Source organism: Camelus ferus, chromosome 23 (assembly GCF_009834535.1).
Source record: "Camelus ferus isolate YT-003-E chromosome 23, BCGSAC_Cfer_1.0, whole genome shotgun sequence".
Classification (NCBI taxonomy): domain Eukaryota; kingdom Metazoa; phylum Chordata; class Mammalia; order Artiodactyla; family Camelidae; genus Camelus; species Camelus ferus.
The window spans coordinates 10,164,502-10,184,855 of record NC_045718.1 but is presented as its reverse complement, the minus strand read 5'-3'; the positions used below and the strand labels follow the sequence as shown (position 1 = coordinate 10,184,855).

Here is a 20,354-nt window from a genome sequence, read left to right as displayed (position 1 = left end):
GTGAATGCAATGGGGGTAAAGCTAATAAGATGTACCAAGACAGATTTGCCTGCAATGTGACATCAGAGCTGGAGGAGTAAAATGTGGGGGAGAGAAAAGAGAATGGTTTAATCGAGGCATCTTAAGTGGCCTGACCCTCAAGTCAGAATGATTTAAAGTTTTTATTAGGAGAACAGATGGAAGATGAGAGCATTGCTGGACGCAGACTGGCACTTCTTGGGTCCTCACATGCTGCGTGGTATAGCCTTATATCCACCTTCTTATAGCTCCAGATATAAATAAAATGAAGAACGTATTCAAACTGTTCTATTTGCCAGCAACCTCCCTTGGGTTGTTAGCACTGAGGAGAAAACAGTAGGAGAACTGAGGCTATAAAAAAAAAAATGAAGAGCTACTAATGTGACCCGACTGCTACCATTTATTTAGTGGAACAGTCATTATTTTCTGTCTTCAACATATGTCTGATAATGAAGCAAAAAGAAAGGAAAATAACTATCAATGTGCCGCTTCAGAAACACACAAACATTTGCTAGCTTTTTCATTTTATTGATGTTCTTTTCGTATATGGACTTCTGATTATGCTAGTTATCAAGTGCTAACAGCACAGAAAGCAATCCTGGATTAGGCTTTTATTTATTTTTTTAATAAGGCTCAATTAGATGGAGAACAGAGATGAGACTGTTGTCAAACATAAAAATATGAATTGAATTGCTTCTTTTTAGATGGGTCTTTAACGTTGATTTGACCATATGGACACTGCAAAAGAAATAAAATACATTATTGTTGAATTATTTCACAACCATCTTGAAAAAGTACACTTCTCACGGTGAAAAAAAAAAAGAGACTGCTAATAATGCTGTATAGAATATTTGATCCATCTCCTGCAGGCTAAGAGGAGAATGATGGCACCCTCTGGCAAATGATCCTAATTAGGGTCCAAGAATCACCTCCTAGATGCATCCTTCCAACGTTAAGAATTCTACTGTCAAAAACTCACCCTTCAAAAATCCTCCAGTCCTCAATTCAGGTGAAGCTCTTACACATTTGATTAGAAACAGCCAATGTCACAGGCACAAAAGTGAAGGCTTAATTTTTCAATACTGGTTACTGTTAATTACCAGCATTTAGTGTCTACTCCTTGATTATAAAGTGGGTAAGTTTAAGGAAATAATACCTTCTTGCCCCAAAACATACAAAGTGGTCTACAATCAGAGGTTATCTGTTTCTAATCTTAACTATATCACAATTTAACTTACTAGTATGCTTTTAAAAAGTTACAGTGAAGAACCCGTTCCCATTTAATTTTTGCTCAAAATAGGGAAGGATCACATAGTTAGTTCATCTTAATCAGCGAGCTCAGAGGTAGATGGTCACTGAAATGTACATTGTGGGAAATGTATGGCACTTGAGTTTAACGCAGCGAGTTTCATGGTTATTTTAAAGGCAGAGTAGAAACAACCACAGAAAGATGAAATGGGGTGGGGCTGGGGGGGGGAAGAAAAGGAGAAGCGGAAGGGGAGGGGGAGGAGGAGGAATAATAACAACAACAATAACGATAATAATAAAGAAGGAGGAGAAAGAGGAGAAGAGGAAGGAAGGAAGGAAGGAAATCATTATCATTTAAAGAAAACCCACTTCTCAATGTTGGGCAAGTTTCTATTTATTCAGCTAAAAAATGAAAAATAAATGCTTCCTGGAATAGTTTGCAATATTCTGAATTTCTTTTCCTGCCCTCTTTGTACTTGCCCAGTGAACACAACTTATTTGCAACCTTGTGAAAAGTTGCCTTGTAATAAAGACCTGCCATAAATTTCCCATCACAGCCTTTCAAGCAACTGATGCTCACAGTGAAATGTTACTAAATTTCATTAACTTAAAAAAGTCCTGTGTTGATCCTAAGGACTTCAATGTCCTGAGCTAGAGTAGCTTGTGAAAAGTGCACTCCTGGTCTATTTAGCCTGGTAAATATTTGATTGGTTTTTCAACTACTAAGTATTTACGAAGTCACAGAAGCACCTAAAACGGCCATAGTCCTGCAGAATTGGTACCCACGTGTCTGCAGGCGGAGCCGCAGCATTCGCCTCTCTGCAAGTGCGCCAGCTGTGTGAGCACCAGGTAGCCGGTAGCCGGGTCCTCATAGTTCAGCTGGCCGGCCTGCAGAGTCAGGAAATCAAACCATTCATTCATCTCAGTACTCATCATATCTCGTCACCAGAACCTCTACTCATAAAACGCCGCCACATTTTCTTTAAACAATATTAAACTTCTTCCCCAGAAATTTTAGTGGCACTTGCAATTAAAGACGGAATGCATTCCAACACTAGACACAACCCAACTTTATGTGACAGAAGGAGAAAATATACAGTTCGAGAAAAATGAGAAGTTGATGGAAAAACAAGAAAGCCTCTATATCCAATAACTATACAGCCGTGGCTCCGGTATTTTTCATTCAGTTTCTAGGGAACAAGTTTAATAACAGGTGATTTAGATGACTTGAAGAGCTTAAGAGGCTGAAAATGAACTTTCACTCAGAAGTTGCAGTTGCAATTTCACTACTTAAAATATGTGGATAATGATTTAAACTTACAGAAAAGGTGCTAATCAAAACCAACCGTCCTCACAAAAGAGTATTACCCTCGGTTTTATGGAACACTTTTCCTTACCTTCATGATGTGTTACTCCACTGCACATTTTAACACTATTTTCTTTTTTTTTGGAGTGTTGTTAGTGCCGTCTTTAAGCAAAATAAAAGTATTGTTTTAACATGTTAACACTCACTGCTTTCACAAGTTTGATCAAAAGCAACTTTCCCTGCAACACTTCAGATGCCAAAGAAGCAGGCTCTACCTACACTCAGACATGGTTTTTAAAAGGTGTCGCAAGATAAAGTAAATAACGCAGGCTCTTCTGTGGATCTGGGCCACGTGGGTGATGTTATTTAGTTTAGCCTTGAGATTCTGAAGAGAAACTTTCTCCTGGGCTTTTCATATAACCCTTCTACCACGCAGTCACTCTGCACGATTCCTGCATACAGCCTCTTCATTAAAGCACATGTGACACTCATATGTCTTCTAACATATATTTTTGCATGTGACAAACTACATCTTCAGGGTGTCTTCCTTAATGTCTGGATATTTTGCCCTAGTTCGGGTTTTAATCAACTACGCTTCGTGAATAAAGCGTGGAGCAAAAGGACAACTGGAGTTCAAGTCTAGGTCTCCTCTGAGACCCTCCAGCAGAGCGAGCCCAGGGCAGCAGACACGCAGCAATCAAGCCCCAAGGCCAGTCTAAGGGGCCTTTGTGACCACAGAGGCAGATTACTTGAAACCAGGAGCACTAAACACTACTTTAGAATGACTGATTGTCAAGACCTCACTTCTTTATTTACCAAGCCCGCCTTGGAAGACTTGGAAGAAAAACAAAAGAATACTAGGAACTCTGTTAGCCAGCTTCTTTCCACGTGTCAGGCTGGGGGTCTTCGGAGAGCAATTACCTGGAACCCGGGAGTCTAACCAATTGCTTCTGAGCCTGGGCCTCTCTCCTGCTTTCCATGTTGATGGAGAAACTTTGAGCTCACTGGTGGCCCACACAAACTTAATTCATCCTCAGTAAATGAGTCTTAGGTAATGGCAGCAAAGATGTGGCAAGAATGCCAACAGTTTGACTGCAGAACAGACGTTCAGGGATGCACGTCAGCCCAGGGAGACAGGTAAGAGAGCTGCCTGGAAATGTGGAGGAAGGACCACTGGGAGGGGGCCCTGATTTGTGGACAAATAAAAACAACCTTGTTATTGGGTTTACTTACGGTCTCCTGGATGGTCATTTAACCTGCAATACTGACACTGATCAAGTAAGTGTGGATTCCCCGAGTGAGAAAAAGTTTCTTTCCTTTCCCAGGCTGATTGAACCTCTTTCCAGGCCACTGGTGTGTGCTCCAGGGAATAAAACTTCCTGCTCTATTTACCACATTTATATCGTGAAGAATGGAAGCAAATTATACATGTTATTTTTAAGAGTATAAAAATTAAAGAAATAAAAAAGTATAAACAAGAACAATCAAAAGCTGTCAGTCATTTTCTAGAGTCTTTGTGCGGAATATTCAACACTTGAATGAGCCCAACAGTGGATCTCAGGGATTACTGTCAGTTAAAAAAAAAAAAAAAAGTCAACTTTAGGTAACCTCCAAGGTTTTCTTCTCTGCTCCTTTGGCTCAAGTTGGACCATAGAATACTAGCCCTAACAAGTACTGGCCACACGCAGTGTATTCAACAGGCTACTTTCATATCTCTTTTGTGTCTATATTATAGAACTCACTTGCTCTCTCAAAAGGATAAAAATATAAACACGCTACCTTTAAACTTATTAGTCTGAGGTGTTAGAAAGCGTGAAGGAAGATGGTAAGTTTTGATACTAGTGCTAACAAGCAATTGTCAAATCCTCAAAACATAAGAAAACATAGTTCAAGAATTCTCTGGGAAGAATGGAAAGGCCTGATTACAGTGTCCTTTGTAACTGTGCTCCGTGAGCGTGGAAAGGACAAAAGGATGGTAGCAAAATTAAAATAAATTAAAAATAAGAACTTTTTTCATTATTGAAATCACTGTAGGCAGTGTTTAACTGATCCTGCAGATAAACACACGACATATTTTTCCTGTGACTTCTCGGCTCCTCTGCCTCCTCCCCCAGTGCCACACACACACACCCCCGCCCAGAAACAGTCGCATTCATACGAGTCGAATTCATACTCAGGACGGATACAAGTTAACTCTTTGCGCGGAATAGGAAACCGTGGCCAGTTTTCAGGCGAAAAGTTCTGAGCGGGAAGCGTGCGCGCTGTCAGAGGCCTTCGGCCAGGACAGTCCAGCTCGGGCCTCCAGCAACCTCTTTCCCCGCCGGTACGCGAAGGGTCCCTGACCCAGGGGGTGCTGTCTAGGCGGGGCTTCCAGGAGGGGCGGGGCTTCTTGGAGGGGCGGCACTGCCTAGAGGGGCGGGGCCGCTGGGGCGGGGCAGGGAGGAGGGGCCTCACCGCGCAGGCGCACGGCTCCCCCGGCAGCCGTCCGGGGGGGGAGGCCTGGGAGGGGCGGGGCGGCCAGGGAGGAAGGGGCGGGGCCTCACCGCGCAGGCGGCCTCGTGAAGCTCCGCGATCCGCCGCTCCGCCGCTGTTAACTCTTCGCTCGCCAGAATCCCCGCCGTCGGCTTCGGGCCTCCCTGCGAGTCGGGCCCGGAGCCGCCTCGGTCCCCCTCGGAAGAGGAGCAGAGGGTGAAGCTGAGGTGCTGTCGGAACTTTGCTCCGACCCGGGGAGGTTCTGCTGGCGGGGCGGCGGGCGGCTGCCTCCGGAGCGCGGCGCCCGCTGACGCCGGGACCCGCCTGACCGCCATGGCCGCCGCCTGTGGGAGGCGGGGCGCGGCGCCGGGGTCGCGGGGCGGTGCCGACTGCGCCCGCCAGGTCCTCGTCCCAGGCCCCAGCCCCGGACCCTGGAGCCCGCCCCTGAACCTCGCCGCCGGGCCCTTGATCCCCACCCCGTCCCGGCCCTCTGGACCCGGACTCCGAGACCCGACCCCGGACCTCGACTCCACGGCCCGACCCAGACCCCGCCCTCGGGTCCTGGATCCCGACCCCAGCCCGGGCTCACTGGATCTGAGCCCTGACCCCCTAATCCCGCCCTCCGATCCCTGACCCCGACCTCCTATCCTGGACCCTTGACCCGGACCAAAGCCGGCGCCTCTGGACCCCGCCTTCCCTGACCCCGCCCCGCCCCCGCCCTCCGGTCCTGGACCCCCGATCCCATCCCCGCCCTCTGGACCTGGACTCGAGCCCCCGCCTCTGCATCCGGACCTCGACTCTCCGGACCCCGACCCCCGGGCTCAGGCCCGGCCAGCCCTACGGGGCGGTCGGCGAAGGGCGCGCGGACCCGGCCCTGCCTTAGAGATAAAGTGCAGCTGGGGAGGCTCCCACAGGAAGCGGGGACGGGGAAGAACGTGCCATTCCCACTCACGGGACCTACATTCCAAGTATTCCATTGGTCTTCTGAGATGACACGTGGACATCTTTTCTCTTGTCAAACTGGACTTGGTATCTTTCAGCATAATCGCCACAACTATTAAGATTCCAGAAAGTGATCAGAATACCCCAGGTTTGTTTACCACCAGCTTGGACATACCCAGAAAGGCTGAGTATTTACAGGTGGTCTTTGCCAGGAATGAGGCTGGGAGCCGAGCCTTCCTTTGCGGCTTGGTTCTTTGGCCCAGAGTAAAGTGAGGACCAAAAGCGAGGGCTAAGTATTTGCGAAGTCCAAACTAAAATCATATTTCCGGTCTGAAAGATGAACGTTATCCTGCTACCCCCACAAAACAGTATTCGAGAAAATTAGCTCAAACCCAGGAGGTAATTTCAGGCGTTAGAATTAAATTAACACCACTCCCGCCTCCCACTCTCAGCCTGCGTTTCAGGCTTGAAGAGTAGTCGGTGGTTAAGTGTTCTTCAGTTTTGGAGGAACCCAGCGCAGGAACTGATCCCTGAGGACAAGGGTAGACTTGAGTGATGCAGGAGAGGAAGAAGAGACCATCAGCACCCCTTTTCTGACACCAGCATTTACCATACAACCCCATAACCATACTTGGATGTTCAGGAGGTGCAGATTAAACGGCCCCGTTGGTCCTTTGTAAATCTCACAGTGAATGAATACATTGGAATCCTATTTTGCAAATCTGTTTCCTTTGTGTTAGAATAAAAAATCAGCTCTCAGGCTCTGGAGACAGCTTAGTGATCTGAGAAGAGTTTAAAACCTGGAAGGCTGAAGAGGGACCCTCAGTAAAGCTAGGGAAAGAGCAGCTGTGAGTAGAAAAGGGAATTCACCATAAATCACCTGTGTGTTTTCTGTGTTATTTTGCCAAACCGAATTCTCAAAGGAAAAATCTAGAAGTTCTGATTGATTGTATTGTTTTTAAAATTGAGGATGAGGACCTATTAATAGTTCATGACATTAATTCAAAGGATGGGAGCTGAATTTTACAGAGATGAAATAGAAGTCTTGTTTAATCGTATTCATTAAACAGCATTGGGCCCTTTTTCTGACAAACTGGACAGGTGCACACATTATCGGACTGTCTGATCTAAGCCCCAGAAAAGATGCCTGCCTGTCTCGCAGAGTCAGCTTTTGGTGAGTTACAAGTGTTAGCGTGCTATCAGTGGGTGAACTGGTGCTGGAGTCACAGAGTCACCCGAAGACATGTTGTCCCCATACTGCCTGTTTTGCACAGTTGTTTTTGGACACAAATTTATGTATTTGATGTTTTTCAAACAGCCGAATGGTGTGTTATGACCTGTTATGCTCCTCAGCCAGCGCATTTCACTCCCAGTTCTTGTGATTGAAAGCAGATGTTACACGCCCCCAAGGTTGCCTCTAGGGAACCTTTGTTTCATTTAATGGGACTTCCCAGAACACACTTTGTCACAGGGCCAGTCTTAGAAAAGTCTTTGGGGGAATGATAACCATTTATGTTTGCAAGCCCCCCCCCCATCTTGGCAGGAGGGCTGCTCTGCCTGCCCAGAGCTATCTGTCCTTGGCCCCTACCTTCCTGCTTTGTGTCTGTCCCTGGGATGTGCTGTGTATGGGCCACCTGAGCAGGTGATGCAGCTGTCTTAGGTCCTCCTCCATCCTTGGGGTCATTCTCTACCGAGAACTGGACTGGCTTCCCCCCCACTGCCCACAGAAGGTTGCAGGCTGGACTCCATTGTTAATTCTCACTGTACTCCGGGTCCTTACCTGGTTTCATCTTCACTTCTTATCTGTTACCTGTCTGCTTACAACCCCCAGGTCTCTGTGTAGGGGTCGCCCCTACTGCCCATCTACCTGCTGTACTGAGCCGCTTACATATGCCCCCAAGCTCAAAACGGATTCAGTCATCATTCCCTTCAGAATCCTACTTGCCTGTTTATTTTCTCTTCTAAAGGCACAACTAATTCAGAGATTTTTTTCCCCAAGAGTGGTCCTTGACTCTTCATGTCTCCCCATCCAGGCGATCACCAGGTCCTTCCTGCTCTCCCTGTGTCTCAGCTCTGTCCTCCTCTGCTATCATCATTGTTCTAGTTTGTTATCATTTCTCTCCCCACGGAGAGCAGGGCTCATTGATGTAAATACAAATGACAGGGACTTAGTCTGGACCAAACCCCTCTGCTAAGTGCTGGGGATACCTTGTTCATACTTGGTGCGTGACATTTATTCTGACAAAAATCTCCCTCATCTCCTTGGAGGGGTGAAGTTATACCCGTCCTTAAAGCCTCAGCCCCCATGCTCCCTCCTCTGGGAAGCCCTCCGTGACTGCTCACTTTCCTCATTGTTTCTTCTGCAGGCCGGGCTGGATACCACCACCTCGGTGCTCCCGTAACATCCAAAGCATGTCTGTATGTTTGCCCTTTCTTACTGTATGGTTTTGTGTTTGTGAGGGCTTTTATAATGGCAGAGTGTGAGGTCTTTAAGGGTGAAGGTCTATCTTAATGATCTTTGTGTCCCTAGCAGCACAAGGACACAGAAAATGCTTAAAAAAAAGAGAGAGAAATGCTTGTTGAAATGAACAGATGAATGAGTAAGGGCAACCCACATCTGAGTCGCACAGTAAAGAAATGATACGAATGCACCTCCCCCCCAATATTTTATGGTTAAGAATCAGCTTTGGGTTTTGTTAACACATCAGTTGATCTCAGTCTATTGTTTTCTGAGACACAATATACTAGGATAACAAGGTAAGTGTGATTTTATTAACAATCTATTTAGTAAGTTCCCCCCAAACAGTCATTGAATTAATGGTAAGTGCAGTGTACGGGCTGCATTTCAAATGAAGTCAGTTTATGTTGACAGCGAAGTACAGCCTTGTTAACCCTGAACAATCACTCCAATTATAAACTCCATGCACCGTCACTGTCACAGAAAATATCCAGACTAATGACTTCTGGCCCCTTTGTTATGCAAGTATTCGAGAGGAAACCCACTCTTACGTATATTCAGTATTAACTGTATTTCCCAGAAAGGACACTGCCAGAAAGCTACCAAGAATGTAATTCCATTTGTGCCTTCTTACAATACATGGATTAGTATCGTGCTTTCAAAATTATACGGGCAGCCACTGTTTTGTAGGATTTCCCACATACCAACACAGGGGCACAGAGATCTCGGCTAAGGCAGTAAATACAACATACAAATCAGAGCCTTGTTCTCTGCACTCGCTGCTGCCTGAGGGAGAAAGCACATCCACTGTTCCATGACGGAATGAAAGGCACACTGACTTTCAGGTCAAATACCCGTGACATGGACGCGTCTGACTAGTCGGCTGAGTACCATCCATGTTAATATCTTCCCAGTGGTGGGCACGGGGCTGCGCCTCAGTGATCAGCACAGCACAAGCATTTAGGTCTCCTGCAGGTGTAAACTCGATGCACCTGTGGAACCCCGTGGACTGTGGATCGGATCTTGATGTGCAGTCTAACGGCACCGCTGCTGTGTGAATGGCTGCGTTTGTATAATTCTGTACAGATGTCATCACCACGATTGCTCTATCGGATGCTGTCTCTGGATGGCACATTTCAGACAACATTGTTGTGAGCTAACCCTGTTAGTACCACATCTTGGGACCAAGGGTACCCGAAAAAGCAAAGCATCATGACTGAGCATTGCAAAATCACAGCACTCGCTCCATAGCAGGATTTTTACATCGCGGCACATTTGGAACACGGGTGGGTGGGGTCATTCACCCACGAGTCTAATCTCCATGAGAGTAGAAACATATATACTCTGCCTGACATTTTATTCTGCCATCGAGAACAGTGCCCACCTCATAACCCAGTGAGTAAATAAATCCTTCAGTGGTAGCAGGGCATGTGGAAAAAGCACTGTGTGTGAAGGCACACAGACTGTAGTGGAACCTTACCCTATCCCCATTCTAGTTCTGTGACACTGAGGTGGTTGAAATTCTCTAAGCCTGGGTTTCCTACTCTGGAATGTGAATAACATCTCAGAGCTGAGTTCTTGTGAACCTTAAATGAGATGCTGTATATAGAAGACCCAGCACAGTGCCAGGCTCACAAGTGTTAACCTGTGTCATTACTGAGCCGGGAGGCCACACTCCTGCTTTCAGCCCTTCTGCATGGCAGCCCTCAGCTGCTTAAGGGTTCAGTTGCCTGTTTTCGCATCAGTCCTTCACGACATGAGGCTTAGCTTGGTCGAATGATGACTAATTTTTACTTGTAAATGACAAAAACTTGCCAGATCTGAGCATAATTAAACAGATTTTTCAATGAATTAAAAGAAAAACCTACCTCAAACGAAAAACCTTCTGTACAGCAAAGGAAATAATTCACAGTATGAAAAGGCAGCCTGCGGAGTGGGATAAGATATTTGCAAAACAAATATCAGATAAGGGGTTAGTCTCCAAAATATATAAGGAACTCATACAGCTCAATAGCAAAAGACCAAATAATTCAATTAAGAAATGGCCAAGGGCCTGAATAGGCAATTTGCCAAAGAAGACATAAAAATGGCCAATAGGCATATATGAAAAGGTGCTCAACATCGCTAGTCATCAGGGAAGTGCTGGTCGGAACCACAGTGAGCTATCACCACACACCTGTAACAAGGCAAGAACTACCAAGCGTTGGTGAGGGTGTGGACAAAGGAAACCCTGGTGCACTGTCGGTGGGAAAACAGTATGGCGTTTCCTCAAAAATTAAAACTAGAGCTACCATAGTATCCAGCACCTCCACTTCTGCGTATTTACCTGAAGAAAACAAAAACGCTCCACGGAAAAGACACACGCACTTCCACGTTCCCGGCAGGACTAGTCCCAGCAGCCAAGACGTGAAAGCAACTAAGTGTCCACCGATGAATGAACGGATGAAGAAACTGCGGGCGGGCTGTACACAAGCGGAAGACCACTCGGCCGTAAGACAGAGGGAAATCCTGCCATCTGTGACAACACGGAGAACCCGGAGGGCATCCTGAATTCTTCCGTTACCTTCACGAGATTTGTCCATTAATTCATGTGGCTCCAGAACATTCATCTTCATCATGTAGGGGATCCTATTGTCTAAATAGACCTCAGTTTATTTCATCGTTTCATGTCGATGGGTTTAGGTTGTTATTAATTTATAGCCACTATAAAATTATAAAAAAGGCTCTTTGGAGTATTCGTTTCCCTGTCTCCGTAATGCATTTGTGGTGTGATTCACACAGATCACACGCCTCCGCGTGAGCGGCGAGCTTGCAGGTCTGTGCGTCTGTGACTTCCCTGGTTATGATCAAGTTGTTCTCCTAAATGGTTTGCTACCTTACCTTCCCACCAGCAGTATATAAGAGCTTAGAGAACTTACTAGATGTGAGGACGAAACGCATACACATGCTACTGGTGGGTATCGCTGGGCGGTGGGGATTGTGGGTGACTGCTGTCTTTTAATGTATGCTCTTGTGTGTTCCTGATTGTCTGCAGTGAACATGTATTGCTTCTAAAATTTGAAAGAAAAAATGTCATTAAAAATGAAAAACAAAAGAATTTAGGTAGCCCTGCATATTGTCAACTCAAAAATTTTTTGCTTATCTGATGGGTGTAAAATAGTGTTTCAGTGCAATTTCAATTTACATTTCCCTGATTTCCAGTGGGATTCAACGTCTTTTTGTGTTCCTTTGTCCCGTGTGTTGTTTTTCTGTAGAATACTTGCACATAGTCTTCACCTATTTTCCTGCTGTGTTGTCTTTTCCTTACTTATTTGGAGGCATCATTTACATATTTGAGATACTAATTCTTGGCCAGCTTTATGTGCATGGATATGTGATCTGTTACCTGTTACGTGTGTGTTCGTCTGATTGTCTCTTTTTAAAAAATAGCATTATGAGGTACAATTACCCTACAGTGAACTGCACATACTTACCGTGTGCAGTTTGATAAGCTACACCCATGAACCTGTCACCACCCTTGAGATGTATCCATCACCCCAAATTCCTGGGGCCCTTTTGTGGTCCCTTCCCCCCACCCCTCCCTCCACCTCAGACTTGAAGAGATTGTGGGTTCTGCCTTGTTATTAGGTGGATTGCTCTATAAATAACCATTAGGGCAAGCTATGTGTTAGTGGGTTCAAGTCTTCTATATTCTTCATAATTTTCTATTCATTCTACCAATTACTAAGCAATGAGGACTGAAATCCCTGGAAAGAGTTTTGGATTCCTTGCGATTTGTTCAGCTTTTCCTTCATGTTCTTTGAAGCTCTGTTTTTAAATGTGTAAATATATGGGAATGTCATGTCCCCAAGATGAACTGACCCCATTATCATTGAAAAAGTTCCTTTTTATTTCTATTTTTCTTTGTCCTGAAATTTACTTTGTCTGATATTAATATAACCACTCCAGCTTTCTTTTGAGACGTGTTGTCATGGTATGTTTTTTCCTATCCTGTTTTGGGGGGGAGGGTTATTTATTTATTTAATTATTTATTTATGTATTTATTTTTATGGAAGTACCGGGGATTGAACCCAGGACCTAGTGCATGCTAAGCACGTGTTCTACCACTGAGCTATACCCTCCCCCATCTCTTTTCCTATCCTTTTAATTTATTTGTCTTTAAAGTGTATTTTTTTCAGATTCTTTTCCATTATATGTTATTACAAGAAGTTGAATATAGTTCTGTGCTATACAGTAGGTCCTTGTTGTTTAGCTATTTTATATATAGTAATGTGTGTCTGTTAATCCCCAACCCCTAATTTATCTGAAAAGAAAAAATTCATAGGTATGTATATGTATAACTGAATCACTTTACTGTACACTTGAAACTAAAATTGTACACACTTCAATAAAAAATTAAAAATTTAAAAAATAAGGTGTGTTTCTTTTAGCATCAAATAGTTGAGTCTTTTTTTAAATCCAGTTTCACAGTCTCTGATATGCCTCTTCCACCAAAGTACATGTCCAGGTTCTAATCCCTGGAACCTGTAAAAGCTACCTTTTTTGGAAAAAGCATCTTTTCAAGTATAATTAAGCTAAGGATTTTGAGATGAGGAGATTATCCTGGATCATGTGAAGTGCGAGTGCTAAATCCTCGAACAGGTGTTGATAGGACAACGGAGTCAGAGATTGAGGCCAAAAGCCCAGGAAGCTGGAAGAGGCGAGGGACGGGCTGTCCCATGGAGCCCCTGAGGGATGGCAGCCCTGCTGGATTTCGGCTTCTAGTCAGTCCCCCAAACTGTCACTTCATGCCTAAGTTACCACGAAAGACTCCTAAATTGTAATTACTGCCTCTGCTCCCAACCTCCTCTACTTCATTCTTAACACTGTCGTCAGAATAGCAGTGCTAACACACCATTCTCATTGTCATCTTCTGGTTCAAAAATCCTTAGTGTCACAACTTTACATGTAGGATAAAATATGAACTCATTAGCCAGGCATTTTTGGTACTCCTTCAATTTGACCCCTGAAATACCTTTCTAGTCTTGTGTTCTGTTACTCTAGGTCAAGCATTCTGTAGTCAGACTAATTTACCCAATCTCCCCTAAATTATCCACATTTCAGGCAGGATATTTTGTCTCCACAATAGTTCTTTCCTCCTTACTCCCCAAATTTGTTTCATTGTCCATTCCTCCCCCGTGGGGCTCTGTGATGAATTCTGACCAGTCTAAGGCAGTCTCGGAAATCCCATTCTTCCTGCGCTGATGGATTTACAAAGGCTCCCAGCCAATGAGATGTGAGGGAAATTCCGCAGGAAAGCTTCTGGGAAGGTTTTCTTTATAATGAGACTAAGGGGACCTCAGTTTCCAGGCATATGACATAGTAGAGATCTTTAAAAGTATTCCTTACAAAAAACCTAAGTGGAAATATGAAACAACTGTACTTTTAAATGCACTGGTAAGCCTGAAAAAGGAGGAAAATTCTAGGTACCAAAACCTGAAAACTGAGCTGAACACCAGGGTTGTCATTTGTCCCCGGCACTGCTGGTGTCCCGGAGAGCTTTCCAGTCTTGGTCCTTGAGTTTTGTGGCTGCATGGAGTTGGGAGATGTGGCCTTGGCCTGCACTGGATGAATGTTTGAGCCGAGGTCCTGCTGTGGAGTTGGGACATGCTGAGAGCCGTCCCCTCAGGCCCCTGCCGTTACTAAATGGGTGGACCATCCAACACGTCTGCCCACCAGAAGGGAGAGAAGGCAGGGCTCCTGCCTGCCTCTGCCCAGACTTCCTGGGAAGCTTGTAAAGAGACGTCTGCTCACACACAAGTCAGAGGTTAAAGTTTTGCTTCCTAAGACGCTAGTCCGCCAGGATGGCCATGATGAAATTCCACAGACTGGACGGCTTAACCGAGAGAAGTCTGCCTTCTCACGGCTCTGGAGGCTAGAAATCCAAGTCCAGGTGTTGTCAGGTTTGGGTCCTGCTGAGACCTCCCTCCTGGGCTTGTAGATGACTATCTTCTCCTCCCCCAACCCTCCCACCCCCGTGTTCTCACACGGTCTTCCCTCTGGGCGTGCAGCCCTGTGTCTCCTCCTCCTCTTGTAAGAACACCAGTCCTACTGGGTTAGGGCCCCACCTTTATGACTCACTGAACCCTAATACTTCTTCGAAGGCCCTGCTACAAGTACAGTCACAGTGGGGCTTAGGACTTCAACAGAGGAATTTGGTGGGGGCACAATTCAGTCCATTATACCTACTAAGTCCAGTAAAACCCAAGCCAGGGTAAGAACAAGAATTTGCCCTAATACAGTACAACCCCTGGTTGCCTAATGAAGCAAAAGGAGAGAAATATGTTCTTTCTAGAGACATAAAACCTCAATCCTGGTTCCATAAGATTCCCACAGAAGAAGTCCTGCTGACCAGGACGTCACAACACAAAATTATGAAGCAGAGGAGGAATCAAGGTATTGCAAACAACAGCAAACACAAATAGCAAATGATACGATCTGACCAACCAAGACTTCCAATTATTGGTTAGAGGATACAAAACAAGGCCTAAAATGTTTAAGAAAATAAAAATTAGAATCGAAAATATGAGATGGAAATAACACAGGAGGTTAAAAAGCAGAACAGATTGGAGAGACAACTGAAGGGAAATTCACAAATGAAAAATGGAATAGCTAACATTTAAAACGCAACGTGTTAGACAAACTACAGAATGGGAGAAAATATTTGCAAACGAAGCGACTGACAAGAATATACAAACAGCTCCTACAACTTAATAACAAAAGAACAAACAACCCAATCCAAAAATGGGCAGAGGACCTAAACAAGCAGTTCTCCAGAGAAGACATACAAACGGCCAATAGGCACATGAAAAAAGGCTCAATATCACTAATTATCAGAGAAATGCAAGTCAAAACTACAATGAGGTATCACCTCACACCAGGCAGAATGGCCATCATTCAAAAGTCCACAAACAATAAATGCTGGAGAGGGTGTGGAGAAAAGGGAACCCTCCTACACTGCTGGTGGGAATGTAGTTTGGTGCAATCACTATGGAAAACAGAATGGCGATTCCTTAAAAAAATAAAAATAAGTCTATAATCCAGCACTTCCACTCCTGGGCCTATATTCAGAGGGAACTCTGATTGAAAAAGATACATGCACCCCAATGTTCACAGCAGCACTATATACAATAGACAAGATATAGAAACAAGCTAAATGCCCATTGACAGATGACTGGATAAAGAAGTTGTGGTGTATTTATACAATGGAATACTACTCAGCCATAAAAAAGAATAAAATAATGCCATTTGCAGCAACATGGATGGATCTGGAGAATATCATTCTAAGTGAAGTAAGCCAGAGAGAAAAAGAAAAATAATATATGATATCACTTATATGTGGAATCTAAAAAAAAAAGACACAAATGAAGTTATTTACAAAACAAACAGACTCAGACATAGAAAACAAACTTATGGTTTACCAGTGGGGGAAGGGGGTGGGAAGGAATAAATTGGGAATTGGAGATTTGCAGATACTACTATGTATAAAATAAATAAACAACAAGTTTCTTCTGTATAGCACAGAAGAACTATATTCAGTACCACAGTAACTTATGGTGAAAGAGAATATGAAAACAAATATATGTATGTTCCTATAGACTGAAGCACTGTGCTGTACACCAGAAACCAACGTAATATTGTAAACTGACTAGACTTTAATAAAAAAAAAGAGAAAAAACCCTCAATGTGTCAGTTAAAGGGTAAATTAAGCATCACTGAAGTGAGTGTTTTATATACATATACACATACATATATATGTATGTATGTATGTGTGTGTGTGTGTGTGTGTGTGTGTGTGTATCTCCTAAATAAATGCATAGAAAGATCAAGAGATGGGAATTTGAAATATAAGGAGACACGGAAGACAGAATCAGGAGGTCTATCAGATGTCTAATTGGAATTCCAAATGCAGATAACAGAGTTGATGGGAAAGAACAATAAGAATTGTTTCCTGTAACTGATAGAAAATGCAAATTCTCAGACTCAGAAGTACAATGAATCCCAAATAGGATAAAAAAAAAGTTGTGATGAACATCATGGTGAATGTCCAGCACAAATGTTAAAACAGGGAGACCTTGAAAATGGCCAGAGAGGAAAGTCACCTCCCCACTCAGGAATCACAATTAGACAACAGTCAGCTTGAAATCAGCAGCCTTAGAAACCTGAAGGCAACAGCTTAATCGTTTCAGAATGCTGGATGAAATCCCCGTCAACCTGGAATCGTACATCAAAGCACACTAGTGTGTGAAACAAATATTTTTTCAGACAAAACTCAAACTACTTACCATCAGTAGAAATGTAGTGAAGGAACTCCATGACAACGTGCTGCAGAGAGAAGATGTGAGGAGGGAAGATGAGCAATGAAACATGAAAGTCTCTGAGTAAGGCAAGCTAAGCAAGGACTAAGTATTTGCAGTTATGATACTAACGTCTCATTAATGCAATTTAAAAACACTATTGAATAAAGCTCAAACAATGGTCAACAGGAGGCTGTAAGCCAGGTGGAGGAGAAGCAGAACTGATGTATTGTGTGGGAGGAGGAAAAAGCTCTAGAGTAATCTTGATCTAGTTAAATATGCTTACCAAATTCCAGATAACCACAAAGAGAATAAAATAGAGTGTATAATTTTGAAAAAAAAAAATGACATAAGGGGAAAAAAATCAATCCAAAATATGGCAGTAACAGAAAGAAGCAGAAAAAAAAAGTAATCCCTGAAAATAAAATTACAAAAATAAACTCAACTGTATCAATAATCAAATAGAAGTGAAGTAACCTCTCACTTAAAAGATAAAAATAATTAGAATGAATTTTAAATCTATATACTGCTGAAAAGAAACATAGTTATATTCCATATCTCATAGCAACCTGTATAAAAAAGAACATGAAAATGAATATATGTATATATGACTGACACATTATGCTGAACTGACTATACTTTAATAAAAAATAAAGGAAACATAACTAAAATATTAGTGCAACAAGGTTGAAAGAGAAAAGATAAAAATATGTATCAGACAAATTCTAACCAAGAGAAAGCTGCTGTAGTTACATTAACATCAGATGAAATAAGCTTTAAAGCAAAAAAGAAAATTAGAATGTAAAGGGATATTACATAATGATAAAAAGTCTAGTTCACTGGGAAATTTTAATACTTCTAAAACAGTAGGCACTTGGGCTTAGAAAATCACTTTCCAAAACTGTTTAAATGTAGCTCTAGAAATCTACAGCAAATACGATACTAGATGGCTAAACTTTAATCTCCTTTGAAATGTGAAATAAGAAAAAGATGTCTACTATTGCCACTTTTATCAACAGTGTACTGAAAGCCCTTATCAACATTAAGACAAAGAAGAAAAATAAAAATCATAAACTTTGGAAAGAAGTAAAATATTACAAAATTGTCATAAAAAACAACATGAAAGTTTCATTTCATTATGAGAACTAATGAGAGAATTTAACCAATTATGATCAAAATCAATGTTAAAAATCAACTTTATTGTTTTTATGCATGTTATAAACAATTAGAAGATAAAATTTTAAGAGAGAGATTTATAATGCGTCAGAAATATAAAGTACTTACGCAGACATAGTAAACAATCTTATGGTTACCTTAGGGATAAACGTGGGAGTTTGAGATCTGAAAATGTTAGCCACTATATATAAAAATAGATTTTTTTTTTAAAAAAAGCTTCTTCTCTGTAGCACAGGGAGCTATGTTCAATATCTTGTAATAACCTTTAATGAAAAAGAATGTGAAAATGAATATATGTATGTATATGCAGGACTGGGACATTGTGCTGTATGCCAGAAATTGACACATTGTAACTGACTGTACTTCAAGTTAAAAAAATTTATATAAACTACCTAGGGATGGATATAACAAAAGCTGTGCTAGACCATTACCCCATAAGGGGTAAACTATAAAACTTCGTGGAAAGAGATAAAAGGTGACAAAAATTACTGAAGAAATATTATGAACAGAGACTCCATATGACAATATCAGTTCTTAAATTGATCCCTATATTCCATGCATTTCCCATTATACAAACCAACAGGGGTTTTTATTGAACATGAAAAGCAGATGATTGAAAAAGAAAAAGGAATCATTTTAAATAGAATTATTTTATAGGGAAGGAAAATGAACTGATTACCACAGAAAATTTTGAAAAGAGATGTGGATGGGGCTGTCCTATCAAACACGCAGGCAGATTGTAAAAGAAAGCTATTAAGACCATGTGGGGTTGGAGAAGTGATGGGCTAGGAGTCACAGGAACAGAACAGTCCGCTCAGAACAGCTGGACACAGATACTGGGTACAACACAGACGTGGCTCGGAAGATCAGCAGGGAATATGTGGACCAGTCAGTCAACAGTCCTAGGACATTTAGATAGGTGCATATATGCGAAAAGCAAAGTAAGATTTCCATCTCACACCATGAGCAAAAGTCAGTTTCTGATGAATAAAATACTTCAAAGAACTTAAGATAGAAACCTATAATGAAAAAACTATGGACAGGAATATATGATGTATATACATGACTGAAACATTATGCTGTACGCCGGAAACTGGCACAGCATGGTAAACCGACTATACTTCAATAAAAGTTAAGTGATAGTAGTTATTTTAGCTACTATTTATTTCTGTACATATCATGTGCAGGAACTGTCCCTGCTTAAAGTAAGGGCTGTAAAACTGTGCTGCTCAAATCTCCAGGGAGCACAAGATGGGGCGCTCAGTCGGGCATGGATAGTCCTTTCCATAACGGTGGCCCAGTTGCTAAAGATTTCACCTGTAGTGACCTTGCAAGACATCACCAGGGAGGGAAGTGCCCTGGCAGGTGTCCTGATTCAGGTATTTGAAAGGTCTGGGGGAAAATACTCACAGGCAGTGGTGCTAAGCTGAACTGGTGCTCTGCAGAAGGAAAATGAGAAACTGAGAGCCATTAACAATGGGTTAAAGGCCGAGTGTGAGAACCAGAGGGACTGTGGACGGCTTCCTTAGGAAGAGGTCCTTATCTCCTGCACTGGAGGAGCACACACAGCTGAGCAACAGGCTGCGGGTCTCAGGAGCCGGTTTGGATGCTTCGCCCAGGCGGACTGAAGTCAGTACTCTTGCTGGGGATCCCCGGGACCCTGAGACACAGGGCGGTAGTATCTCCGTGGGTGCCCCTCTGTGCTCAGCAAAGCAACCTGAAACCTCAGCGCTTGCAGAGGAGCCCGTCGTTCTCCTGTAAGAGCTGGCAGTTCCCTCGCGCTGGAAGATGCCCTAGGAGCCTCTCCTCCACAAGGCGACCGCGTCCCCTGCCCAGGAGCTGCCCTGCCTCCTTTGCTGGCTACCAGGTTGACGTGCAGGGTTACACTTCAGCATAACCCAGCTGAGGACAGCCTGATACGTGAGGAGAGAGGCTACATCCCAGGAGGTGAAGAATTGTTGACAAGATGTCCCAGGAGAAGCCAGGTGAGTATCCCCGGGACTGGATCTTCACTGCCAGAAACAAGACTGGGTAAGTAAGAGTCAAGTCATCTTTGACTTGAAGGATGACCCTTCTTGGAATTTAACACCCTGTCAAGGAAACTAGGATGTGGCAAACTCACCAAGAGGGTGGCTTTTAAAGGCCTGAAAAAAAAAAGTGAAAAACAGAATAAATTCTCATGAAAGCCCAGAAAAAGGAATAAAGCTGAGGGAAGTGAATGAGTTACCGACCCTCCATAGTCGGTCCCCAACAAGGGTCCTTCTGCTCCATGTCTTTCCAGCCCACAGAACCAGACCGAGTCCAGTTCAGAAGCAAAGGACAGCTTCCTTCTTTGATCAGAGGATGGGGAACTGTCAGCTGGGGATCCAGAGCACGGGGTCTCCCCACAGGCGGGGCG

At 43.3% G+C, this 20,354-nt stretch overlaps 1 protein-coding gene across 1 annotated transcript; it reads right to left on the bottom strand.

Annotated features, from left to right (window-relative positions):
* Positions 1 to 525: 525 nt before the first annotated feature.
* Positions 526 to 5,673, bottom strand: C23H1orf53 (chromosome 23 C1orf53 homolog). The gene is made up of 3 exons (XM_032466809.1): positions 5,116 to 5,673; positions 2,053 to 2,154; positions 526 to 756 (listed from the first exon to the last, which is right to left on the bottom strand). The coding sequence occupies exons 1-3, from the start codon at positions 5,377 to 5,379 to the stop codon at positions 685 to 687; spliced, it is 438 nt and encodes a 145-aa protein (XP_032322700.1). The 5' UTR covers positions 5,380 to 5,673; the 3' UTR covers positions 526 to 684.
* Between the last annotated feature and the right edge of the window lie 14,681 nt (positions 5,674 to 20,354).

What these genes read in the sequence shown, in the direction of transcription:
- C23H1orf53 (XM_032466809.1), bottom strand. Translation starts at nt 5,379, where the DNA reads ATGGCGGTCAGGCGGGTCCCGGCGTCAGCGGGCGCCGCGCTCCGGAGG. An exon ending in TTCACGAGGCCGCCTGCGCG is followed by an intron (nt 2,155 to 5,115) that starts GTGAGGCCCCGC and finishes CTGACTCTGCAG; the next exon opens with GCCGGCCAGCTGAACTATGA. An exon ending in GCGGCTCCGCCTGCAGACAC is followed by an intron (nt 757 to 2,052) that starts GTGGGTACCAAT and finishes TTTCTTTTGCAG; the next exon opens with TGTCCATATGGTCAAATCAA.